At 41.0% G+C, this 21,058-nt stretch overlaps 1 protein-coding gene across 1 annotated transcript in view; it reads left to right on the forward strand.

Annotated features, from left to right (window-relative positions):
• PTK7 (protein tyrosine kinase 7 (inactive)) overlaps positions 1-18,155 on the forward strand; it is an 86,076-nt gene extending 67,921 nt beyond the window's left edge. The window contains exons 13-20 of the mRNA XM_087717664.1: positions 3,007-3,134; positions 3,940-4,143; positions 6,724-6,879; positions 11,993-12,225; positions 13,739-13,819; positions 15,541-15,692; positions 15,788-15,966; positions 16,786-18,155. Of these exons, the coding sequence (XP_087573790.1) occupies positions 3,007-3,134; positions 3,940-4,143; positions 6,724-6,879; positions 11,993-12,225; positions 13,739-13,819; positions 15,541-15,692; positions 15,788-15,966; positions 16,786-16,946 (1,294 nt within the window). The 3' untranslated portion in view covers positions 16,947-18,155. The remainder of the gene's footprint in view (positions 1-3,006; positions 3,135-3,939; positions 4,144-6,723; positions 6,880-11,992; positions 12,226-13,738; positions 13,820-15,540; positions 15,693-15,787; positions 15,967-16,785) is intronic.
• The last annotated feature ends 2,903 nt before the right edge of the window (positions 18,156-21,058 follow it).

Consider the following 21,058-nt stretch of genomic DNA (forward strand, 5'->3'; position numbering starts at 1 on the left):
ATATATATATATATATTAATTCAGGAAACTATAGTTATTTTTGGGCTCAGTTTTCAGTGTTCTGAATTTGCTTTTGCTCAGGAAAAGCTTCATACTTTTATTTCAAACACATGTTTTCAGAATATACTTGCAAAGAGTTGGAGAGGCCTACAACAAGCACAGGCTGCAACTTAAACAGTTTCAAATACACATTTATTTTCAAACTTAAATCTGTAGCACCTTTTTCTGATTTCCTTTGCATATTATGTCAGAAAATATCTGAATTTTATATGGGGATTATTGTAAAGTTTGGGAAAATAAGATTACAGTGTTGTACAGATACATATGTTATCCATTATGTGTTATGTATGTACCATATCTTTTGGTGTATAAGACGCACCGGAGTATAAGACACACCAAGATTTTGAAGAGGTAAATTTAAAAAAAAGTTTTTGCACTCTACAGACCTCCCAAACCCTTTGCATGCCTCATTTTTTATGAAAAATGGGCATGCAGAGTTTGAGAGGCCTGCAAAATGTTCCTGGGTGCTGTGTGTGTGTGTGTGTCAAAAATGAGCAAAAACGACCCGTTTTTCACAAAAATGGCTGCATTTCCCCCCCCCTCAAAAAAGGGGCATGCATAGCCTTTAGGAGGCTTGTAGAATGCTCCTGGGGGCTGGGGGGGGGGCAAAAATGAGCAAAAAATGGCCCATTCTCTTTTTTGCCCTCCCCAGCCCCCAGGAGCACTTTGCAGGCCTCCCAAACCCTCTGCAGGGCCATTTTTGTGAAGGGGGCAGGGTTTCATGAGGCCAAAAATGCTGTATTCAATGTATAAGATGCACCCAGATTTTCACCCTCTTTTTTGTGTGTGTGTGGGGGGGGGGAAGTTACGGTATGTGTCTGTTGATACAACACTCCCCAGATTAAGAACAAGTTCTATTCTCTTAACTGTCAACCCAAATTTGTAGTTGGGATAGAACTTGTACTTACAAACATGATGCCTGTTATTAAAAATGGCAGCCGATGTGCTCCTTGTTCCTAAAAGCTACCCAATGCTTTTAGGAACTGCTGAAGCCACATGTTTTTAATATGTAGCCCATGTTCATCGGTTTTCAGCAGGTCCTGAAAGTGGTGCACAGCTTCAGTACTTTCAGCTTGAGGAAGGAGAATGCAATCCATATTTTGCAATAGGCATCCCGTTCCTATGTAGCATTTTCCCTAAGTTGGACAGGTTCTTAACCTGTGGACTACCTGAACATACAATACAGCTACATAATTTAGTATCTAAACATTCCAGCTTTCACGTTGTCCTAGATATTTTTTCTTGAAAAAATGTAGACAGTGGCTGGAGAAACCACATTGTTCAGTGGAAAAATAGAATGAGTGATGTAAACGATACACAAATATGTTGAACTAATGGAATATATGCAAGTGGCAGAAATACATGCATAAACATTTGTACAGCAACTTGTAATATCCTTGAAATTCCTGCAATTGCAGCAGTCAGTATGAAATGCAAGGTCTATAAATAAAACCTCATAAAGAGAGCAAAAGAGAATGTATTTCAGGGAGAGAAGTTAACCATAAGAGCACCCTAGAAAACCACATCATCATTGCCAGATTATTTTTGTCTATTCATTCTCTCTTCTCCTTTTCCTATCTTTACTATGTAGATTTTGCTCTTAAACTGCTGTGCTTTTAAGGAGGCTCTTTCCTGTTTTGATCATCTTTTACATCTCTTGCTTGCAGTTCCTTTTCCATCTCATGTTTTGTGAAAAAAAAAGTTCTCTCTCTAGCTTGTGGCACAACTCTTCCCAGAAACTCACACAATAGATGAACAATTAATTGCTCTGTCTCATTGCTGTCTCATGTATGAAGCCATAACCAGTATTTACAATTCATCAAATATTAGGCAGATGTTTCTTGAAAATGCCTCAAAGGGCTACATCATGGATGTGTTGGCACATAAAAAATAATAATAATAATAATATGTGCCTCACGGGTCTTATGCTTTTCAAACCTAAAGTTCAACCTCCGTTGCTCCCAAAAAATCTCAGGTGGTTGAAGTTTTGTACTTAAAACTTTGGAGAGCACGTAACGTTTAAATGGTAACCATTGTGAAAAATAAATCACATCTGGGCAAAAGTAGTTTGGAGATTGGAATTTATAGAATAGATTAGATCCATTCTTTGACACAGAGCTGGAACTCAAGAGTTCAAGCTACATGTAGAGAGAGAAGAATTAGAAATGTGGAAATAATTTCCTCTTCAAACTTATGTTGCTTCTTTTTAAAAAATCTTAAGACTCACTGCAGGTGGTCCTTGACTTACGACCACACTTGAGTCCAAAATTTATGCTTCTAAGTGAGACAGTTGTGATGTGAGTTTTGTCCCATTTTACAACCTTTCTTGTTGTTAAATTAGTCACACAGTTGTTAAGTGAATCTGCTTTTTCCATTGATTTTGCTTGTCAGAAGATTACTAAAGATGGCCCAGGACACTGCAACCGCCATAAATATGAGTCAGTTGCCAAGCGTCTGAATTTTGATCATGAGACTGTGGAGATGCTGCAATGGCCATAAGTGTGAACAATGATCATTTCACTTTTTTCACTGCCATTGTAACTTCGAATGGTCACTAAATGAACTGTTGTAAGATGAGGACTACTTGTATCCTGTGAATGTCGTAGAGTGATCCTATCCTTTGGAAGTCTTGATAGGAAAAGCCGAGAAGGTTTACTGGATTTTCTTTATTCTTTTTTACTCTGAAACACAAAAAAACTACTGCAGTTATGCTACTGGTTAGCATTGCATTCTTCTTTTAAGTCTGTTTTTGGAAGAATTATCATTTATCGGAAAATATAATTGGCTGCTGCATTTTGGTTTCAAACGAGTGATTGCTGGTAGGGTGGCATATCTGGAAAAGATGGGCTTGCCTGACACAGATCAACTAAAGTTACTGGCAGGCAAGGCACTAGTTCAATTGCATGAGCTTTCCTTACTCTCTGCTTGCTTTTACATTTTTTGCAGGATCCAAATTATGACCAATGGCTCTCTAATAATATATGATGTCACCACTGCGGATTCTGGCAAGTATACCTGCATTGCTGGCAACAGTTGCAACATCAAGCACCATGAGGCCTTTCTCCATGTTGTTGGTAAGGATTATAGGTTTGATAGTGATTGGGCTGTGGCATTTAGAATACAAGAAGGTGATTCTTCTGTCATAAATTCAGTATCTCCCAAGTAAAGTTTCTCAGCTCTTCCAGAAAGGAGTCACAATTTCTGTACCTACATATTGTGGGTTTAGCATAGTACTATTACCCATTGTGGAAGGAGGCCAGATGATACGATTGCAGGAACTGGGTATGTCTAGTTTAATGAAGAAAAGAACTAGGGGAGACATGATAGCAGTGTTACAATATCTCACAAAGAGGGAGTCAAACTATTCTTCAAAGCATCTGAGGGTAGAACAAGAAGCAATGGGTGGAAACTAATCAAGGAGAGAAGCAACTTAGAACTAAGGAGAACTTTCCTGACAGAACAATTATTCAATGGAACAACTTGCCTCCAGAAGTTGTGAATGCTTAAAAACTGGAAGTTTTTAAGATGTTGGATAACCATTTGTCTGAAGTGGTGTAGGGTTTCCTGCCTAAGCAGGGGGTTGGACTAGAAGACCTCCAAGCTCTCTTCCAACTCTGTTATTCTATTCTATACTAGACAAGCTGGAATTTAATTACATCTAACACTTTTCCTAATCATTCAAAAATAAGAAGTTTCCAATTTTTTATTCTTTGTTTATATATAGCTCAGAGATTTGAAGTAGAGGCGTTTGCTGAGCAATTTTTATGCATTATAAGACAAAAAACATGTCTGATTGTGTGGTGTTATATACTTAATCAGCGTATATATTTTAATAATTTGATGGCACTTCTCATGTAAGGTTTGGCATCTTATTTCCAGATTTACCTGTTATCAACCCTGATAATATGCCCAACAGCCACACCCCCTATAAAATGATTCAGACTATAGGGCTATCTGTTGGTGCTGCAGTAGCATATATAATAATTGTGTTGGGCCTCATGTTCTACTGCAAGAAGAGGAGGAAAGCGAAGAGACTGAAGAAGCAGCCAGAAAGTGAAGAGCCAGAGATGGAGTGTCTGAATGGTAAGTTACAGGATCTTTTATATGCCTTGAACAGAATGGAAGAGGTTTTTCATTCAGTTTAGATTTCGGGGATAAAAGATGAATTAATTATTTCGTGTGGGTGTTTATTATTATGAAGATAATAATTCAAATAGATCAAATAATACAATTCTGTAGGTTAAACTAAAATATTGCATGGTCAGAGAAAATGTTAGTGGTCTTTAAAAGAACCTTGGTGGTTCAAAACAGAAGTTAAATGGAAACTGACAAAAGTGGATAAGGAGTATCCTAAACGCTTGCAATTCTCAGTTCATCCCAGTGATACTTTATATGATTTTCCACAGCAGTTTAATATCCAGATAAAGAGTTTGTCTGAGTTTATAGGGCTGCTAATTTATAGTAGATACATCAGCCACAGTTTCCCCCTGTTTGATTTTGAAAGTAACTGGTTTCCAGAGACATGCTTTTGTAAATTGTTATTCTCAAGGGACACAAAATAAATTTAAAATAGCTTTAAATTGTTTTATTTGCAGTGCTGGGTAGAAGTTAAAATATATAATATTGATGTGGGGGGAAGGTCCCCTTAAATTATCCTTCAGTTTGGAAAGTAGTTAAAGCACCAGGCTAGACAGGAGAATGTGAGTTTATCTTACCCATGAAAGCTGGCTGGGTGACCTTGGGCCAGTCATCTTACCTCCTCCCTCCTCCCCCCAATGGGGAGAGGTATTGTGGGGAAAGTAGGAGAATGGGGGAGGGCTATGTTTGCCACTGAGTTATTTATTAAAATAATAAAGGATAAATAAAATAATATTGCTATGCAGATAGAAGATTATCTGGGTTTTTTAAATCACTCCACCAGCCTTTAATATATTTTAAATGTTCCTGCAATCTTTCTTGTAAAAGGCTAATTTGAGTCATTAGCCCTCTGAGATTCTAAGGGCTGACCAGAATATTTTATTAGTTTATCGCTGGTAACCACAGTAACTACCTACTACCACCTCTGCTATTAGAAATTGTGACAAAATTCTGACCCGACTACTGAAAATTTATGAAGTAGCCACAAGAGGTCTCCAGCAGGTAAAACAAGTGGTAAAACAATAGCGTTGGAGACTAATCAGGGTTCAAGAACGCATTTAATGGGCGTCCTAAATCACATGTTTAGATGGCCCCCTAGTGACCAGAGTTAACTGATGTTAAGAATGGTAGTTTTGCAAATAAATACATTATCTACTTGCTACAAAATTATTCAAAAGATTTTTAATATAACAATTTTCTCCTAAGTTTGTTGCAACTTTTTAATTTTGTTATTATACTTTTAAGCCAAATTCTGAAAAGCAGCCATATCACCCGAACCAGATTTACAAGTAGTTTTTAAGCAACCATTTGAAATTAGAACAGCACTGAAAATAATTACTTACAGCCATTGCACCATCCACATGGGCACATCAATATGATCCCAGCTTGGCAAACATCTGATATTTATGACAGTTGCTGCATCCCAGGTCTTGTAATTGCTATTTTTGATCTTCCCATCCAGCGTCTAACAAGAAAAGTCAATGGGGAAATAGACAGGGAAGGTCAAAACACGACCATATGATGTCTGACTTAACAACTGCATTGATTCACTTAAGGACTGCAGAAAAAAAAACTACTATAAAATTGGGTACAGTCACGTGATGCCTTCATTAATATTGAATTTTCTGGTTCTAAATGTGGTCGTATGCTAAGGACTACTTATGTCAGGGGTGTCAAACTAGATTTCATTGAGGGCCGCATCCGGGTTGTGTTTGACCTCTGAGGGCCGGGGTGGGAAAGGCTGGGGTGGGTGTGGCCAGTTCGACGGCACTCGTGTCGGGGGGCACCTGTGGTGGCCTGAGCACTCTGCCAGCGAAAATGGGCTCCCAAGCTCCATTTTCAACTGTGACAACCTCCTGCAACCCTCTGCCAGGGAAAACGGAGCTCGGTTTTTGCTGGCAGAGGCACTGTGGGCCAGTCTTTCACTGTTTCCAGGGCAGCCCCGCTGACCAGTTCTAAGCACCCTGTGGACCAGATCCTGCCTGCAGGCTTTAAGCTTGACACCCCTGATCTATGTGGTTTTATAAAGATTAAGAAAGATATCAACATATTAAAATAAACTTTTGTGGATGACATCAGAGATGTGAAATTAACTGAAGTTGTAGTGGCTATATCCACTGGGGGTATCTAAATTGGTAGTCGAAGTGGATTAAAGAATGAAGCAGAATGGTAGGCAACCTGGTGCCTATAGATACCAATGTACTTAATCCCAGGCACATTTCTTGCTCCCTGCTAGACTTCCTGTTCTGTTTGACCTTTAAGTTAAATTAAAAATGAAAAGGAAGCTTCAATGCTGGAAAATAGAGCACTAACCTCTAGCATAATTATTTATAGGAATGTTATTAGGACCCACAAAGATCAGGTTTCTTTGAAATCTGTCTTAGCTTTTAATGCTCTACATTTTACAATCAATACTTTGTTTCAGGAGGATCATTAGTATGGAGCTTTTAAATTCCAAACATATGACACATCTTCCTGGGAAGACATTGGCTTAACATTTCTTTAAGAAAAACGTTTTTCTTTCAGGGGGTACTTTGCTGCAAAATGGACAGACTACTGCTGAGATCCAAGAAGAGGTGGCTCTGACAAATATTGGCAGCAGCTCTGCAGTCAACAAGAGGCACAGTACTAGTGATAAAATGCACTTTTCTCGGTCTAACCTGCAGACAATCACTCCTCTGGGTATGCTATATAGCAGTCATTCTACTTCCTATTTGCTTGCAATAGACATTCTCACCTGTCTTCTCCTGTTCCCAGCAATCCAGAATGTACTGTGATCTTAAATGAGATCTCTGTGGCTTTTTTTTCCCCATCATCAGTTCGTGATCTTGGAGGGACATTTTTTCTATACAAGTTTTATTGATTACTTAATACCACAACACAGTTTTTCATTTTGCATTCTTCAGGTAGCTTTTGGAAAGTGCCTTTGCCTTTCAAGCAGTTAGGTATTGACTGCGTAATCTAAGCAGAGCTTAATCTCTAAATTTCCATGGGACAAAAGAGGATAGTCAAAAAGTACCAAACAGAGAAGAGATCTGTAGTAATTTTAAATTGTAGATATTTAGGTCTGGTTATATTCTGGTTTATTAAGCAAAAGGACTGGGAGTTATGTCAAATATATCATGGAAGAGGTGGCATCTAAGAAGGAAATTAAAGATGTATAATGGGTGGTACCACTCAAATATTGGAAAATGCTGTCTCAAACATTCAGGATACTAAAGGAGAACAGACAGAAGACAGCCCAAGTTTTGTGGCACTTTTTAAAAATTTCTTGCTGAAATAAGGCTTAACATATAAATCTTGATCTTTAAATACCTTCCCACCCCTCACCCCAAATTCCCAGCACTTAGTATTCCCACTCATTACCAAGCACTCTGGGTAGCATTGATTCCTTCAAATTCAAATCAATCTTACTCTACCTCAGTAATTGCAGCCAAATACTGTTTCATAGTTTGCCATAATTTTTCTTCAAACATCTATATATTTTCCATTTGGAAACATTTCAAATACAGCTGTCCATTTAGTCACTACTCTATAGCAATGTATTATATCCTCACTGTCAATTGATTCTTATTTCTGTCTTGTATTCGTTATTAGATCGCAGTGTCATTTTAACAATATAGATAGTCATTATAATTGGACTCAAAACTTTAATTTTTGAAAGTGTAATCACTACTTATGTATTATTATTTTCTATACATTACATTACTACATTTTAACTAGATATATTAATCTATATTATAGTGTCTACCCTATTCTGTTCTTCTAAAGCAGCGGTTCTCAACCTGTGGGTCGGGACCCCTTTGGGGGTCGAACGACCCTTTCACAGGGGTCACCTAAGACCTCTAGAGCCTAGAGTCAATAACCGGAGAGGGGAATTAATTTGCACATTGTTAGCCAACAGGAGCATTCGCCAACCTCAGTGTGGAAAGGGAGGTGTTTTGCAGCGACAACCTCCATACCGTAAACAGCTGATTTCCGGTGCTTTCTGGGAAGTGTGGTTTTGAGGTGTTCCTTTCGCTTGCCATGATGCCACCAGCTCTGGGATTACTCGGTCATGTGTCGCCTGCCCGGCTCTGCAGAGGTGGCCCTCGGGTGTAGTAGACATATGGCGGCGGGGGGGGCACAAAGAAGTAGGTCCATGTTGCCCGGTTGGAAGAAGAGGAGGGAGCGCAAGAAGATGCAGGAGCCCTTGGGGACGCCGCTGGGGAGGATGCGGCCACCGGAGAGTCACTGCCTGGAAGCTCGGCGCCGTTCACCCTTCACCCTCATAAAGGTGGCCGATGGCTGCGGGCAAAGAAGCCGGGCAGATGGCAGCCTTGGCGTGGGAAAGCTGGCTGTGGCTTCCTGGCAGCCACTGAAATGGTGCATTTCGGCTGCTCTTTGCGCCGCTTTTCTTGGCCTAGTAAGGAGGCGAGAAAGCCAGGGGGGGCAAACGAGCCAGGCAGCGCGTCAAGTGACAGCCAGCTTTGCTCTACGACGACCCTGCGGGCGCCTTGTCCTTATGGCCCAGCCCGCAGCTTCCTGGGAGCACCAAAGGAAGTCCGGGATTTGGCGCTGCCCTCTGCCACCCTTGAAAGATCGACAATCAGCAGACCTGATTGAGCTGCCCTGCTGGTGAGAGATCCGGCGGGAATCTCTCTGCCTTCCTTAAGAAGCAAATGTTGCCCTGCTGGGATAGGGCCAAATGGAGACCTTTCGTCTCTTGGCCTGTTTTTGTTCAAGCCTAACATACAGGTAGTCCTCCACTTACCAGCCTATACTTGAGCCCAACATTTATGTTGCTGAGAACTTTGTTGTGGATTTTGCTCCATTTTACCATTTTTCTCGCCACATCTGTCAAGTGAATCACTGCAAATTAAGTTAGTAACACTGTTGTTAATCACGTTTAACAATTCACAGTTATGAAGTAGCAATGGAATTAATTTAATGGTTGGGGGTCACCACAACATGAGGAACTGTATTAAAGGGTCGCGGCATTGGGAAGGTTGAGAACTACTGTTCTAAAGAATCATTCAATTACCTTATATAAATTATCCCCAAATTCTTAAACTTAAATTTTTATCTTACAAAATTTCCCTCACTAAACAGTATGGCCATAAAATGTAATAGCATTGCTTAGATTCCACAGTCATAAATTCCAAAACAATGAGTCAGGAAGGAAGCTGAGGAAGCTGCAAATTCCTGGAGCAAGGGGATAGGTGGAGGTGAGTGCAGAATCAGAGAGGGTACAGGAGAGATATTGTGTGGGTTGGGAAGCTAGTGGAGGGTCCAAGAGAGGCACTGTGTGGATCAGGATGATGTGTGTGGGTGTGCATGATAGGCCAGAAGAGAATGGCTACAGCCACTATTCATTCAACATTGTCATTGCCTTCAAACAGTTATTGAAGAAATTGAGAACTACCGGTATTGTTATATGATTTTACAGCTCGTTTTATTCTAGTCAGTTTCTTTGCTATATAGGTTACATTGATGTTCAGCAACTTAAATGTCACTTCTTCGGATTTGCTGGTCAGTGAGTGATATCAGATGACTGACTGATTGACCAGAATTTCTGTTGTGTTCTGACCAGCAGATGGCGCTATGCAAATCACCTCTGATTGGCCAGGATGTGCCTGCCAGCCGGCGGGAAAATCCTGGACTTCCCATTGGTTCTCCGTCTGACAGCTACAAGTATAAATAGCTGTCAGATGGGAGTTGCTTGCCTTTTGCCTGTCACTAGTTCTGTTGAATAAAGTTCCTGTTACAGTTAATCGGTCTCCTCAGTTATTGTCCCTCAAGATTTAAAACTGGCGACGAGGGCTGGAGAACCGGATCCTTACTACGTGCCTCCCATGGCTGCTGCTTCTGTATTTTCTCCATTCCATCCGGAGGCTGAATCATGGGATGCGTTCATGGAACGGTTTGAATGCTTTCTTTTAGCCCATGATTTGACCAACCTGTCCATTGACAGAAAGCGGGCATTTTCCTCAACTATTGCGGACCGGAGATGTTGGCTACGGCTCAGGCGCTTTGCCTTTTACTCCCGCAACTTATCCAAGACTGAGCGCAATTACAGCCAGTTGGATAAGGAGGCCCTGGCCACCGTTGCGGGAGTAAAGCGCTTTCACCTTTACTTATATGGCCGCCCCTTTACCGTCCTCATGGATCACAAGCCCCTCCTGGGGATTCTTGTGGGGGACCGACCTACCCCCCCTATTATTTCCCCCAGGATGTCCCAGTGGGCTGAGTTCTTGGCTGCTTATTCCTACACCCTTGTGCACAAGCCTAGTCGCCATATGGGCCACGCTGATGCTTTAAGCTGCTGCCTCCTGCCCACCGTGCTCTCCGACCCTGCCCCTACAGATTCCATTTGCCTCATTGAGGATCTCCACTTACCTATGTCCGCTTCGGAGTTAGCGCAAGACTCCCTCTCCGATCCTGTCATCTCCTATGTCATTAACGCGGTCCACCGGGGCTGGCCTGCCAGCTCCAGAGTGGCTCAATTTCTCCCCTACTTCCGCCACTGCACAGAACTGTCAGTCCCCCAGGGCTGCCTTCTGTGGGGCAACCGCGTCATTATTCCTCCCTCCTTTCGCCATGCTGTCCTCACCCGCCTCCACGAAGGGCACCCAGGCATAGTCAGGATGAAAAGCCTGGGCCGTGGATATGTCTGGTGGCCCTCCATGGATGCGGACATCGCGGCCTAGATGCAATCCTATTCGCCTTGCCAAAATGTGCGCCTGGCACCTCCTGCCATGCTGCACAGAGACTGGGACCGGCCCATCTGAAGTGGTTGCCCGGACACATTGCCGAGATAACTGGGCCCTGTTCCTACAGGGTCCTCCTCGACAATGGGAGACATTGGCGGAGGCATGTAGACCAGCTCCATCGAAATACGGAGGGGCCCATGAACTGTCCGGCTGTTCCAGATGCAACAGGCCCTACCAACGCCGCCTGCCGGCCAGACCAACAAAAAAACCTATCTCCGAGTCCGCACCTCCCACCACGTTCTCGTCGGTTAACTTACCTTTAGAAACTAGCGCCATGCTCGGGGTGGGGCCTCCTGCACTGCTCTCATGGTCAATCCGGCGAGCGGCGAGTCTAGCACTCTTTCTTCTTCGGTGACAGCCACACCTTTGGAGAGAAGATCTCAGCACGTGCACAGACGCCCCAAGTACCTATGCGACTACGCATGCTCCATCCAGGGGAAAGGGATGTTGTGTTCTGGCCAGCAGATGGCGCTGTGCAAATCACCTCTGATTGGCTAGGACGCGCCTGCCGGCCGGCAGGAAAATCCTAAACTACCCATTGGTTCCCCGTCTGACAGCTACAAGTATAAATAGCTGTCAGACGGGAGTTGCTTGCCTTTTGCCTATCACTAGTTCTGTTGAATAAAGTTCCTGTTACAGTTAACCGGTCTCAGTTATTGTCCCTTAAGATTTAAAAATTTCTATTCCTCTGATTAACATCACCAGACACACTTCCTATAGCCAACAGAAACCAAAAACTATTTAAGAGGCTGCACTTCTCCTAAAGATATCAAATGTATAGCCAATGGGTTCTCCTAGGTCCATTTTTGTCATTAGAAACCCAATTATCTTTGGGTCATCAAAAACTATGACCCCCATGGATAAATGGCGGGGGGGGGGCAGGGGAAGTAGGTATCTGCATCATACTCTCTCAGCCAACTCTGAAGTTTTCCTTCTTCCTGCTCATGGCCTCAAATTTTTCAACAGTACCAAAATCTATATTGTACTATATTCTGTGTTTAGTATAGAGATGACTAGCAAGCTGCTCTCTCTTTTTTTTTTAGGGAAAGGTGAATTTGGAGATGTTTTCCTGGCTAAGGCAAAAGGCATTGATGACAATGACACTGAAGTGCTCGTTTTAGTCAAGAGTCTTCAGTCAAGGGATGAACAACTACAGTTGGCCTTCAGACAAGAAACAGAGATGTTTGGCAAACTGAACCACAACAATGTGGTGCGATTGCTTGGCTTATGCAGGGAAGCAGAGCCTCACTACATGATCTTGGAATATGTAGATTTGGTAAGAAATCTAATCAAATATCCAATTGTTGTATGTATGTAGGGGGTTGTTTCTTTTTTAGCAAGTATACAAGGTTGAAGCTGTATACACTGTATTTACTCTTAAGAGAAGACCTGTTGATTGAAATACAATAATGGATGTAGAGCTCTTGAGTAAACCTGTGTCAGTTTTGCTGTGGTTAATGAACTGATCATGCTTTTTTTTGTTTACTTTGGAAACAAAAGCCAACAGGTTTATATGGAAATTCCACCCCTTTAGATTGGAGACTGAAGAAGCTGGTCACTGGAAAGGGACTTCTATATTGAATATTTATTTATTTCTCAATTTCAGTTCACTCAAGCAATTTACGGCAAAATCATAAAAACATTCAGGATGAGGAACAATAAAACATCTATAGTAACACAATTCAAACAATAGCAATGCCACTTAGATGTATATACCGCTTCACAGTGCTTTACAGCCCTTTCTAAGCAGTTTATAGAGTCAGCATACACAACATTCAAACATCCCTGGTAGGCTTAGAAAAACAATATTTTAAAACGTAAGACATAAACCAGTAACAAAAAAACATGATGGTATCCATTCTGTAGGGAAAGGCTCTATGGAATAGCTCCATATTTAGTTGTTTCCTGAATCTTGGCTGGGCTAGGATAATTGAGTAAGGAAAGTTGGATATCTCTATGGGCCTATTTCAGAAAGACACGTTTACACACAGAAGTCTTCAAATCAAGGTCCTTGGTCACAAATACAGAGTTTTTAATGATGAATGCTGACCTCTTCCCCCATCCTCAGTCCTGGCTTCAAAGTTGTTTTTTTACTGTTTAGATAATAAGGTTTTATTTCTTTTAAAAAACACAAATATTTCATCATTCGTCAATCATTAAAACATTGAAGTACAATTTTTTTTGGTATGCCCCTCCCTCCCTCCACCCCCCCAACCCCCCTCCTCCTCCCCCCCCCGACTTCCCAGAACCCGTACACGGTATGGATTTTTAACTAACAGAGTCTAAAATCTATTGAGAAAAAAGAAATAAAGAAATTAATGACATTCTACATTGACCTTAGCTTCTTCTTACTGAACTAACTTTTAACAGTTTAAATCATTTCTGATCTTAAGCATAGGCTAACTGGAATTTCTTGGTCCCGTATTTATTTTGTATATAGTCAATCCATTTTTTCCAGTCTCGTTTATATCTCTCATTTGGCTTCAAAGTTGTTGATGAATCCAAATTCTGGGAGAAGCAGATCTCTGATAAGGCAACATTGTCTTCACCCAACTGGGTCTTGCGAATGCATGCTTACTCTGCCTGCTCATCCACTACTGTATCTGGAAACTGTATGAACGTGGTGTTATTGCAGATAATCCTAGTGTTTATTGTTAGCATCTTAAAGTTAACTTTATGTGATCAAAAGAGAATAAGAGATTTATAAGATGAATTGGTCCGACTTATTTTTGTCTCCGTATACTTTTGAATAGTTATGAAGATTTCCTTTCTGGCTTCCTTTCTGCTAGGGAGATCTGAAGCAGTTCCTGAGGATTTCCAGAAGTAAAGATGAGAACCTCAAGCCCCAGCCCATCAGCACAAAGCATAAGGTAAAGTGGTACAATTGGAAAGTTAGTAGCATCTGAATCTAAAGAAGGCTGTAATTGTAGAGAAAGGAGTCAGTTCATTTGAAAGAGTCAATAATTATGTCATCCAATTTGGTATGGCATTTAGGCTGCTGTGCAGGTGCCTTATCTCCTAATGTTGTTGCAAGGGTTGTTTAAAAACAAGCCTGCATGCTGATTTTTTTTTTATACAGAAAGTTGTTTACAGATAACATTCTGGCAAATTGTAGATCACAAATGGACAATTTGCAAGCCATTGTGGGTCTTGATGATCTGTTCTAACAACCATCTGTTAGTGATCTAAGACATTTGTTTCTTCATTTAAGAAATTAAGCATATGGCCTTCCACCCAAAAGCACAACTCAATAATGAACAATAATGGAATTACAAACCATAAAACCATAAACATAAAAAATAAAAAACCAAAAAATACCAGTGCTGCAATCATCTCCCATGGTGCAGCAACTATCCGTAGGCTCCAATTACTCTAGCTCACTGCCTGGGTGAAGAGCTTGGTCTGATGGCCTTCTAGATGTCTAAAGGGATGGGGTCTGCTGAATTGCTGGGGGAAGGATGTTCCACAAGATTGAGGCAGCTGTGGAAAAGACATGCTTTTTATGCCCCTCTGCATGGCAATATTTCAGGGGATGGACCTGGACTGTATCTACCTTAGTCAAACTGGTGGGACAGGCAGATACTAAGTCCTGCAAATAGCCTGTCTTATGCCATGTAGGCCTTTCAAGGTGATAACAAGCACTTTGAGTTGCACCCAGCAGAAAACTGAAAGCCAGTGCAGCTTGTGCTACAGTGGTGTAATGTGAGCAAACCTAGAGGTGCTCAACACTGCACATGCTGTTGCATTCTAGATCAATTGGGGCTTCTGAATAGTCTTCAAGGGCAGCCTCACATTCAGCACATGGCAAGCAATCCAGACAGGAAATGATTATGCCACGAGTGACCATCAGCAAGACCTTCCGGTCCAGGAAAGGGGGGGGCTTTATAGGTCACTAGACAACCCATTTTAGAGATATTTACTTATCTAACAGATAAACAGAGTGACCACAGATGTAGGAGAGAAATTGGCCAAGTTAGCGGAAGAGTCAAATGGGCAGTTTGTCTAGAATCTTTACACAAGTTCAAGGGGGTAAAGTCCAACCTCCTCTCTTGAATGCCATTGAAACTTATCTAGTCACAAATTCAAATCATTAGCCTGAGTAAATTTTTCTGTACAGGCTTCAGCAATAAAAAGTTAATTGAGCTCTTAAAGTGGGGGTCTGGTTGTTTGCACTTGACTGTAGGTGAGCAAAAAGCACTGGAAGTGGGAATGACGACTTCCCACTGGCTTCCTCATCGACTTTCCATCTAAGAATTGGCAGGGAGCATCAGAAATCATGGTCATGAGATTAGAGCTGACCGTGGTGGCTCAGCAGTGTTGCAGGGGCCACAACATTGCCAATACAGCTGGTCTGAAAATCCTTGAATTTTCAGTTCCAGTGGAGTAATGAGTCCTAGGTTTTGGACACATTCTTTAAGTTAGCCATTGAGGTACATTGACTCAAAAATGTTGCTCTGTGATGCACCATTCTAAGAAATTTTGCAAAATAGGAAATGCCTCCCCTTTATTATTCCTCCTCCAGGCCAGTTCAGAGGACACTTAGCTTCACATAGGATGCTTACAATGCCTTTATGTATCTGGTATTTTTCAGTTGTCTTTCTGCTGTCAAGTGGCACTGGGGATGGAACATCTCTCCAATAGCAGGTTTGTCCACAAAGACTTGGCGGCTCGGAACTGCCTGGTCAGTGCGCAAAGGCAGGTGAAGCTGGCAAAACTAAGTCTCAGCAAAGATGTTTACAACAGGTAAGATTGCTTAGATCTCTCTTAGCAGATGCTCCAAAGGCCATGTTTAGAAGATTTGGACAGAGCTGATTTATCCTTTGCTTCTCCATATTCAGCGAATACTATCACTACCACCAAGCCTGGATTCCACTTCGTTGGATGCCCCCTGAAGCTGTCTTGGAGGATGAATTCTCCACAAAATCTGATGTGTGGTCCTTTGGGGTGGTCATGTGGGAAATATTTACATTGGGGGAATTGCCGCATTCATCATTGGGGAATGAAGAGGTGTTAGCAGGTATGTGAACCCTTGTTAAGTTTTTTCTTCTCTAGTGAAATGTATGTAGACTGGAGCAACACTGGGCTGTTGTAAAACAGCTTCTTTATTAAGTGACTCGCCAACTATTAAAGGAGTTTGGTTGCCATAATGTAAAAAAAATCTTGAGATTCTAGAAAGTGTGCAGAGAAGAACAACAAAGATGATTAGGGGACTGGAGGCTAAAACATGAAGAACAGTTGCAGGAACTGGGTATGTCTAGTTTAATGAAAAGAAGGACTAGGGGAGACATGATAGCAGTGTTCCAATATCTCAGGGGTTGCCACAAAGAAGAGGGAATCAAGCTATTCTCCAAGGCACCTGAGGGTTGAACAAGAAGCAATGGGTGGAAACTAATCAAGGAGAGAAGCAACTAGAACTAAGGAGAAATTTCCTGACAGTTAGAACAATTAATCAGTTGAACAACTTACCCCCAAAAGTTGTGAATGTACTGCTGGTGTACTTTATGTAATAAAGAGATTTTATTACAATTTCTTCAATACAATTTCAGACAGGATGGAAAAAGAGGAAAGATGAATGGGATGGAATTGGAAGAGAGAATTGACTGATAGTACTGTTCCTCATCTCATTTTGATTTGAGAAATCTTCTAAAACAAACAGAACTATTATACAGAAAATGGATATTTTAAAAATGAAAATTATCAAAAAATTATCTAAGTTGCTGCTTGAGGGCAAATAATTAAGGAGCTGTACTGTTGCTGAAAAGTTGATCATACATGCATCCTAGCAAAAAACCTGGGAAGGCAGTTCTTACCCTGTGCTTTCTTTTTCTCTTTTTAGGTTTACAGTCTGGGAAAATGAAGCTTCCCCATCCAGAGGGTTGTCCCTCCAAATGTTACAAGTTGATGCAGCGCTGTTGGGCTCAAAGCCCAAAGGACCGCCCATCTTTCAGCGAAATTGCTAACATGCTTGGAGAAAGCCCATCAGAAAGCAAAGCCTGAATAGGAAATGCCCACCCTATTCAGAGAGGTTGGATTGGGCTGAAATCACATTTTGGTGTTTTGACTGTTACAAATTCTCAATGGGACCTAACAGAACCAAAAGGGACCAAGAACTTTTACACTAGTGGATGAAGGCTGCGGATGTTTTCTTGATCCAAGATGTCTTCACCAGGCTGTGTTCTCTGTGCCTGGCCAGGCTGCATTCCTCCAGGGTCTACCTCCGACTCCCACTAGATAAAAACATCTTAGAAATGAAGGGAATGCTGGGAATGGCCGTCTTAGGATAATTTCACAAGAAAAGCCTGTAACAAGTTTTTGGGACTTCTCTGTCTTGGCACATTTAACCTTTTATTTACTTTTCAAATCCTTTCATGGAAAAGCACAGACAAGTTACTTCTGGGAAAGAGTTTTGGTTTGGGGGTGGGGGCGGGGAAGGGCACATGCACAGAATCATGCTGCTCAGTCATTAATATTTTTTGACAGGAGGCATTACGACGGGAACAGGGGAACAAAACTTGACAATGCCTGTTGTCGCTTTTATAATTTTTGTAGTATCTGACCAGATCTTGTGAAGCAACAGTGCTTCACAGCACAATAGCAGCCCCATTCCAAGCTCATAAAATCTTTGATCCTGTAATCGTTTCTCACTTGACTGGAATCAGAAAGGTCTGGATTGCCAATTATTGAAGAGATCCAGTGACTTTTCCTTGATCATATCCCTGCAAAGGAGATAAGGAGAATCTTTCTTAAGACAAGGAAGAACCTGCATATTTATTGAACAACGCTTTATTTCTCCTCCTGGTACTGTCAAGTCTGTCAGGCCTTCTGCTGCCTCCTTACATACCCAGAAAAAAAAGCAACAAACACTTAAGTGCCTGGCATATGAAGGAGACTTTCAGTAGCTTTCCTGATTATCTAATGCCGCTTTTTTATATGATTATTTTGGCAATGTTTGTTTTTCTTACTTTTTTAAAGAAAATATTGACACTTTGCAGCCTGTAATTCTTTTATATGCACATATATATGTATATGTATGTATGTATGTATGTACACATATATATACATATAGTATTGGAATTGCAATCTAGAGTCAGTTTAACTTCAGTTTGCTTGAGCAGAGGAGTAGAACAGCCAAGAGGTTTTTTTTTAATAAAATAAAATAAAATACACTGCTTGCAATAAAGAATCCCTCTCAAGCAAAAAATGCAATCTGTGTTTCTTTTCTGTTTCTCTGAATAAAACCATCTAGAAGGATTGTGAGATACAAGCAACAAATGCTATCATAATAAGGTTGCATGGACAGTCATAAAGCAATTTTACTTCATATTCTTCTGAAATGCTTTTATTTATTGAATTTCTCTTTATGTTTTTCCATTGTCTGGGCTGATTCATGCTATGTCACTATTCATATGTCATAGTGAATAGAAAACAACCCAAACTCAGAGCTGAGCATTACTTATGAACTTAGCAGTTATTTCTAAACTATTGTAATTGGGTCTTTGGTCGAGACCATGTTATTCTTGAGATATAGCATCTGAATTTCGTCATATAGCATATTCTCCCAGTCCTAATTTGATCAATTAATATACAATGGGAGTCTTCCCCCCAAAAAGGCTAATTCCATTGCAGCTCTTTCCCAATACATCACCATGATTAGTCCAACAAACCAAGACCTCATCTGTTTGAATTTAAGAAACCTAAATAGTGTTTGTTTTGTATTTAATAACTTGGGAGGTATGCCATACAGCACTGAATACTATATTGTAATGTTTCACATACTTAGCAACTTGAAGACAGGTGGACCAGCTCCCAGAATCCCCCAGCCAGCCTTGAAGGCTGGGAATTCTGGGAGTTGAAGACTGCCCATTTTCAAATTGCAAGAAATTGAAGGATAGCTTTCTGAAATAAAAATTGTCCTTTATAATAAAGGATGTATGGTCACTGTAAATATCTAGGATCTGTGTTCCAGAATAAAACAAAAAGCAGCTATACAACTGTCAACTGCAATTTCTGAAGATTACCCAGAAGGATTGCATAATAAATTAATACTTATATACTGTATTACCAGTTAAGCATACCAACACACTCAGTGTGCATTGGAATAAAAGAAATTGCTTTTGGAAAGCCTTCAGCTTCATATTCCTTCAGCTCTTAATAATCCCTGTCTAAATGCATACGTAGGATTGTGCGTTTGCGCAGACTTTTCAAGAACCTAAACTTTAAGATTGCAGCCCTTTGGAATCTTATGCACAAAAGCTCAATTCCTTGTCTTCCGTTTTTCAGCCATGACCGCCATTTCCAGATTTCTTTTACGATATTTTCTCTTGTGTTGTTATTTTCCTATTCCATTCGCTGTAGTGTGCTGGCCTTTTTTTGAAGAAACACACAGACATGGTGAAAAATGATCTGCTGTGAATGACTAAAAACTGTTTTTTCTCTCCAAGTAGAATATCAGGACTGAAAAACTCCAATCAGTTGAACCCAATTGTCACTTGCCAGAATTCACATTAAAGCCAACATCCTCCACAAATTCAGTGAAAAGGAATTTATCATCTGCTTCAATAATCAAACTACTTTTTCCACAGGTTTTTTTCTTTTACAATGATCTAATGACCACAGGCACTGTAGCTCCCCCACCTCCCTATCTCCCCAATCCCTTATCCACGTCCTTCTGTCTATTCTGCATAGTGGCACTTGTCAGCAGCAGCTTCAGAGCTGGGCCTGAAGTAGAAGCCCGGGGCCTTTAGCAGTGTCAATCAACTGCCATTGCCACCAGACATTGACTTCAGTCTCACTGCCACCTCTGCCACTGAGAAATGACATATCAAACCCAATACCACAGCACATTTTGCCTAGTCTCAATTGTCCCCATAGCCCTGCCTAGTTTAAGGACCTGCTATGCATCATTCACCTTCAGCTGTTTTTCTGCAGTTGCTGACGGGCCCACATACCTCTTCTCCCAGAATCAGTCCTGCTTCATGCCATTCTCCAAGCTGGCATCCTAATTCTTGCAATAGGTCGGAAACCTCATCCCACACATTGCACACAACATTTTTTTATCTTAAGTTGTGATGCGGGGAATGAAGATTCCAAAGTGTCATGAGAATGGGTTCCTACTGCCCTCCATGCCAGCATCCTCTTCTCATGAGTCCTCAGAACCTCTGCAAAGGCTCTGTTGGCATCTTCAAATATACTATCTGATGGTACTTCTTCACTGAGCCTTGATAATTGATCTCTGGGGTTGACTAGCTAATTTATCCATGATCTAATATCAGTTGTTGTGCTCTGTAGGGGGGGGGTAGACATTCCAGCTCCAGGTATCAGCTGCACATCCAGTTGTTTTCCCAGGTCTTGAGTCTGGGACGTGATATGTAACTGATCCATCTCAAGTTGTGACAGCTTCCTCTTCATTGAAAAATGGTTTCTCAGTGTAGATGAGGGTCTTCTTTCTATCCATAGTTCCCTCATACATTTCATATGTCCCTTCTCATTAGGTCTTCTACTGTTGTAGCATTCCATCAGTTCTGGAGTCTCTTGTCTATGTAGGTTTTTTTTCAGTAGCCCATTTATCATATTGTTCTGATTCCTCAGTGGAACTTGTTAATCCAGGTGATGTGTGAATCGACATGTTTCTTAGTTTGTGTCATTCTCCTATTTGAGGTAGGCAGGTGAAGCATTAAAGGCAGGTAAAGCGTTCAGATAAAGATCCTCCTGGTAAGGGAGGTACCATTCAGCATTCAAACCCCAGTCTCTTGTCAAAAGGTGGCACCCTAAGCACTCTGCTATCCAGCCACTTAATAAATATACTTATTTTCTAAACTTGGCACCAGTTCTGCCAGTGATATATAGAGTAGATAACAAGTGACCCATTGGGTCATCATTTCAGGAATATTTTCTTACCAGATGCTTCAATGCTTTCAACAGTGACAAAACTTCTAATGTAGTATTGCCTTAACTGAAAAGTAGAGATACATTCAGAGATGTATCTGCCTTGACAATGAATTGTATAGCATAATCAAACAGCACAGGAAATGTTTTATGATATTTAGTATTATGGGATAAATTGTTCTATTATCATTTTTATGTCATAAAATATTTTGTAAAATTTGCTA

Source organism: Thamnophis sirtalis, unplaced genomic scaffold (assembly GCF_051295495.1).
Source record: "Thamnophis sirtalis isolate CommonGarterSnake01/CBP01778 unplaced genomic scaffold, rThaSir2_p1.2 scaffold_6, whole genome shotgun sequence".
In the NCBI taxonomy this organism is placed as follows: domain Eukaryota; kingdom Metazoa; phylum Chordata; class Lepidosauria; order Squamata; family Natricidae; genus Thamnophis; species Thamnophis sirtalis.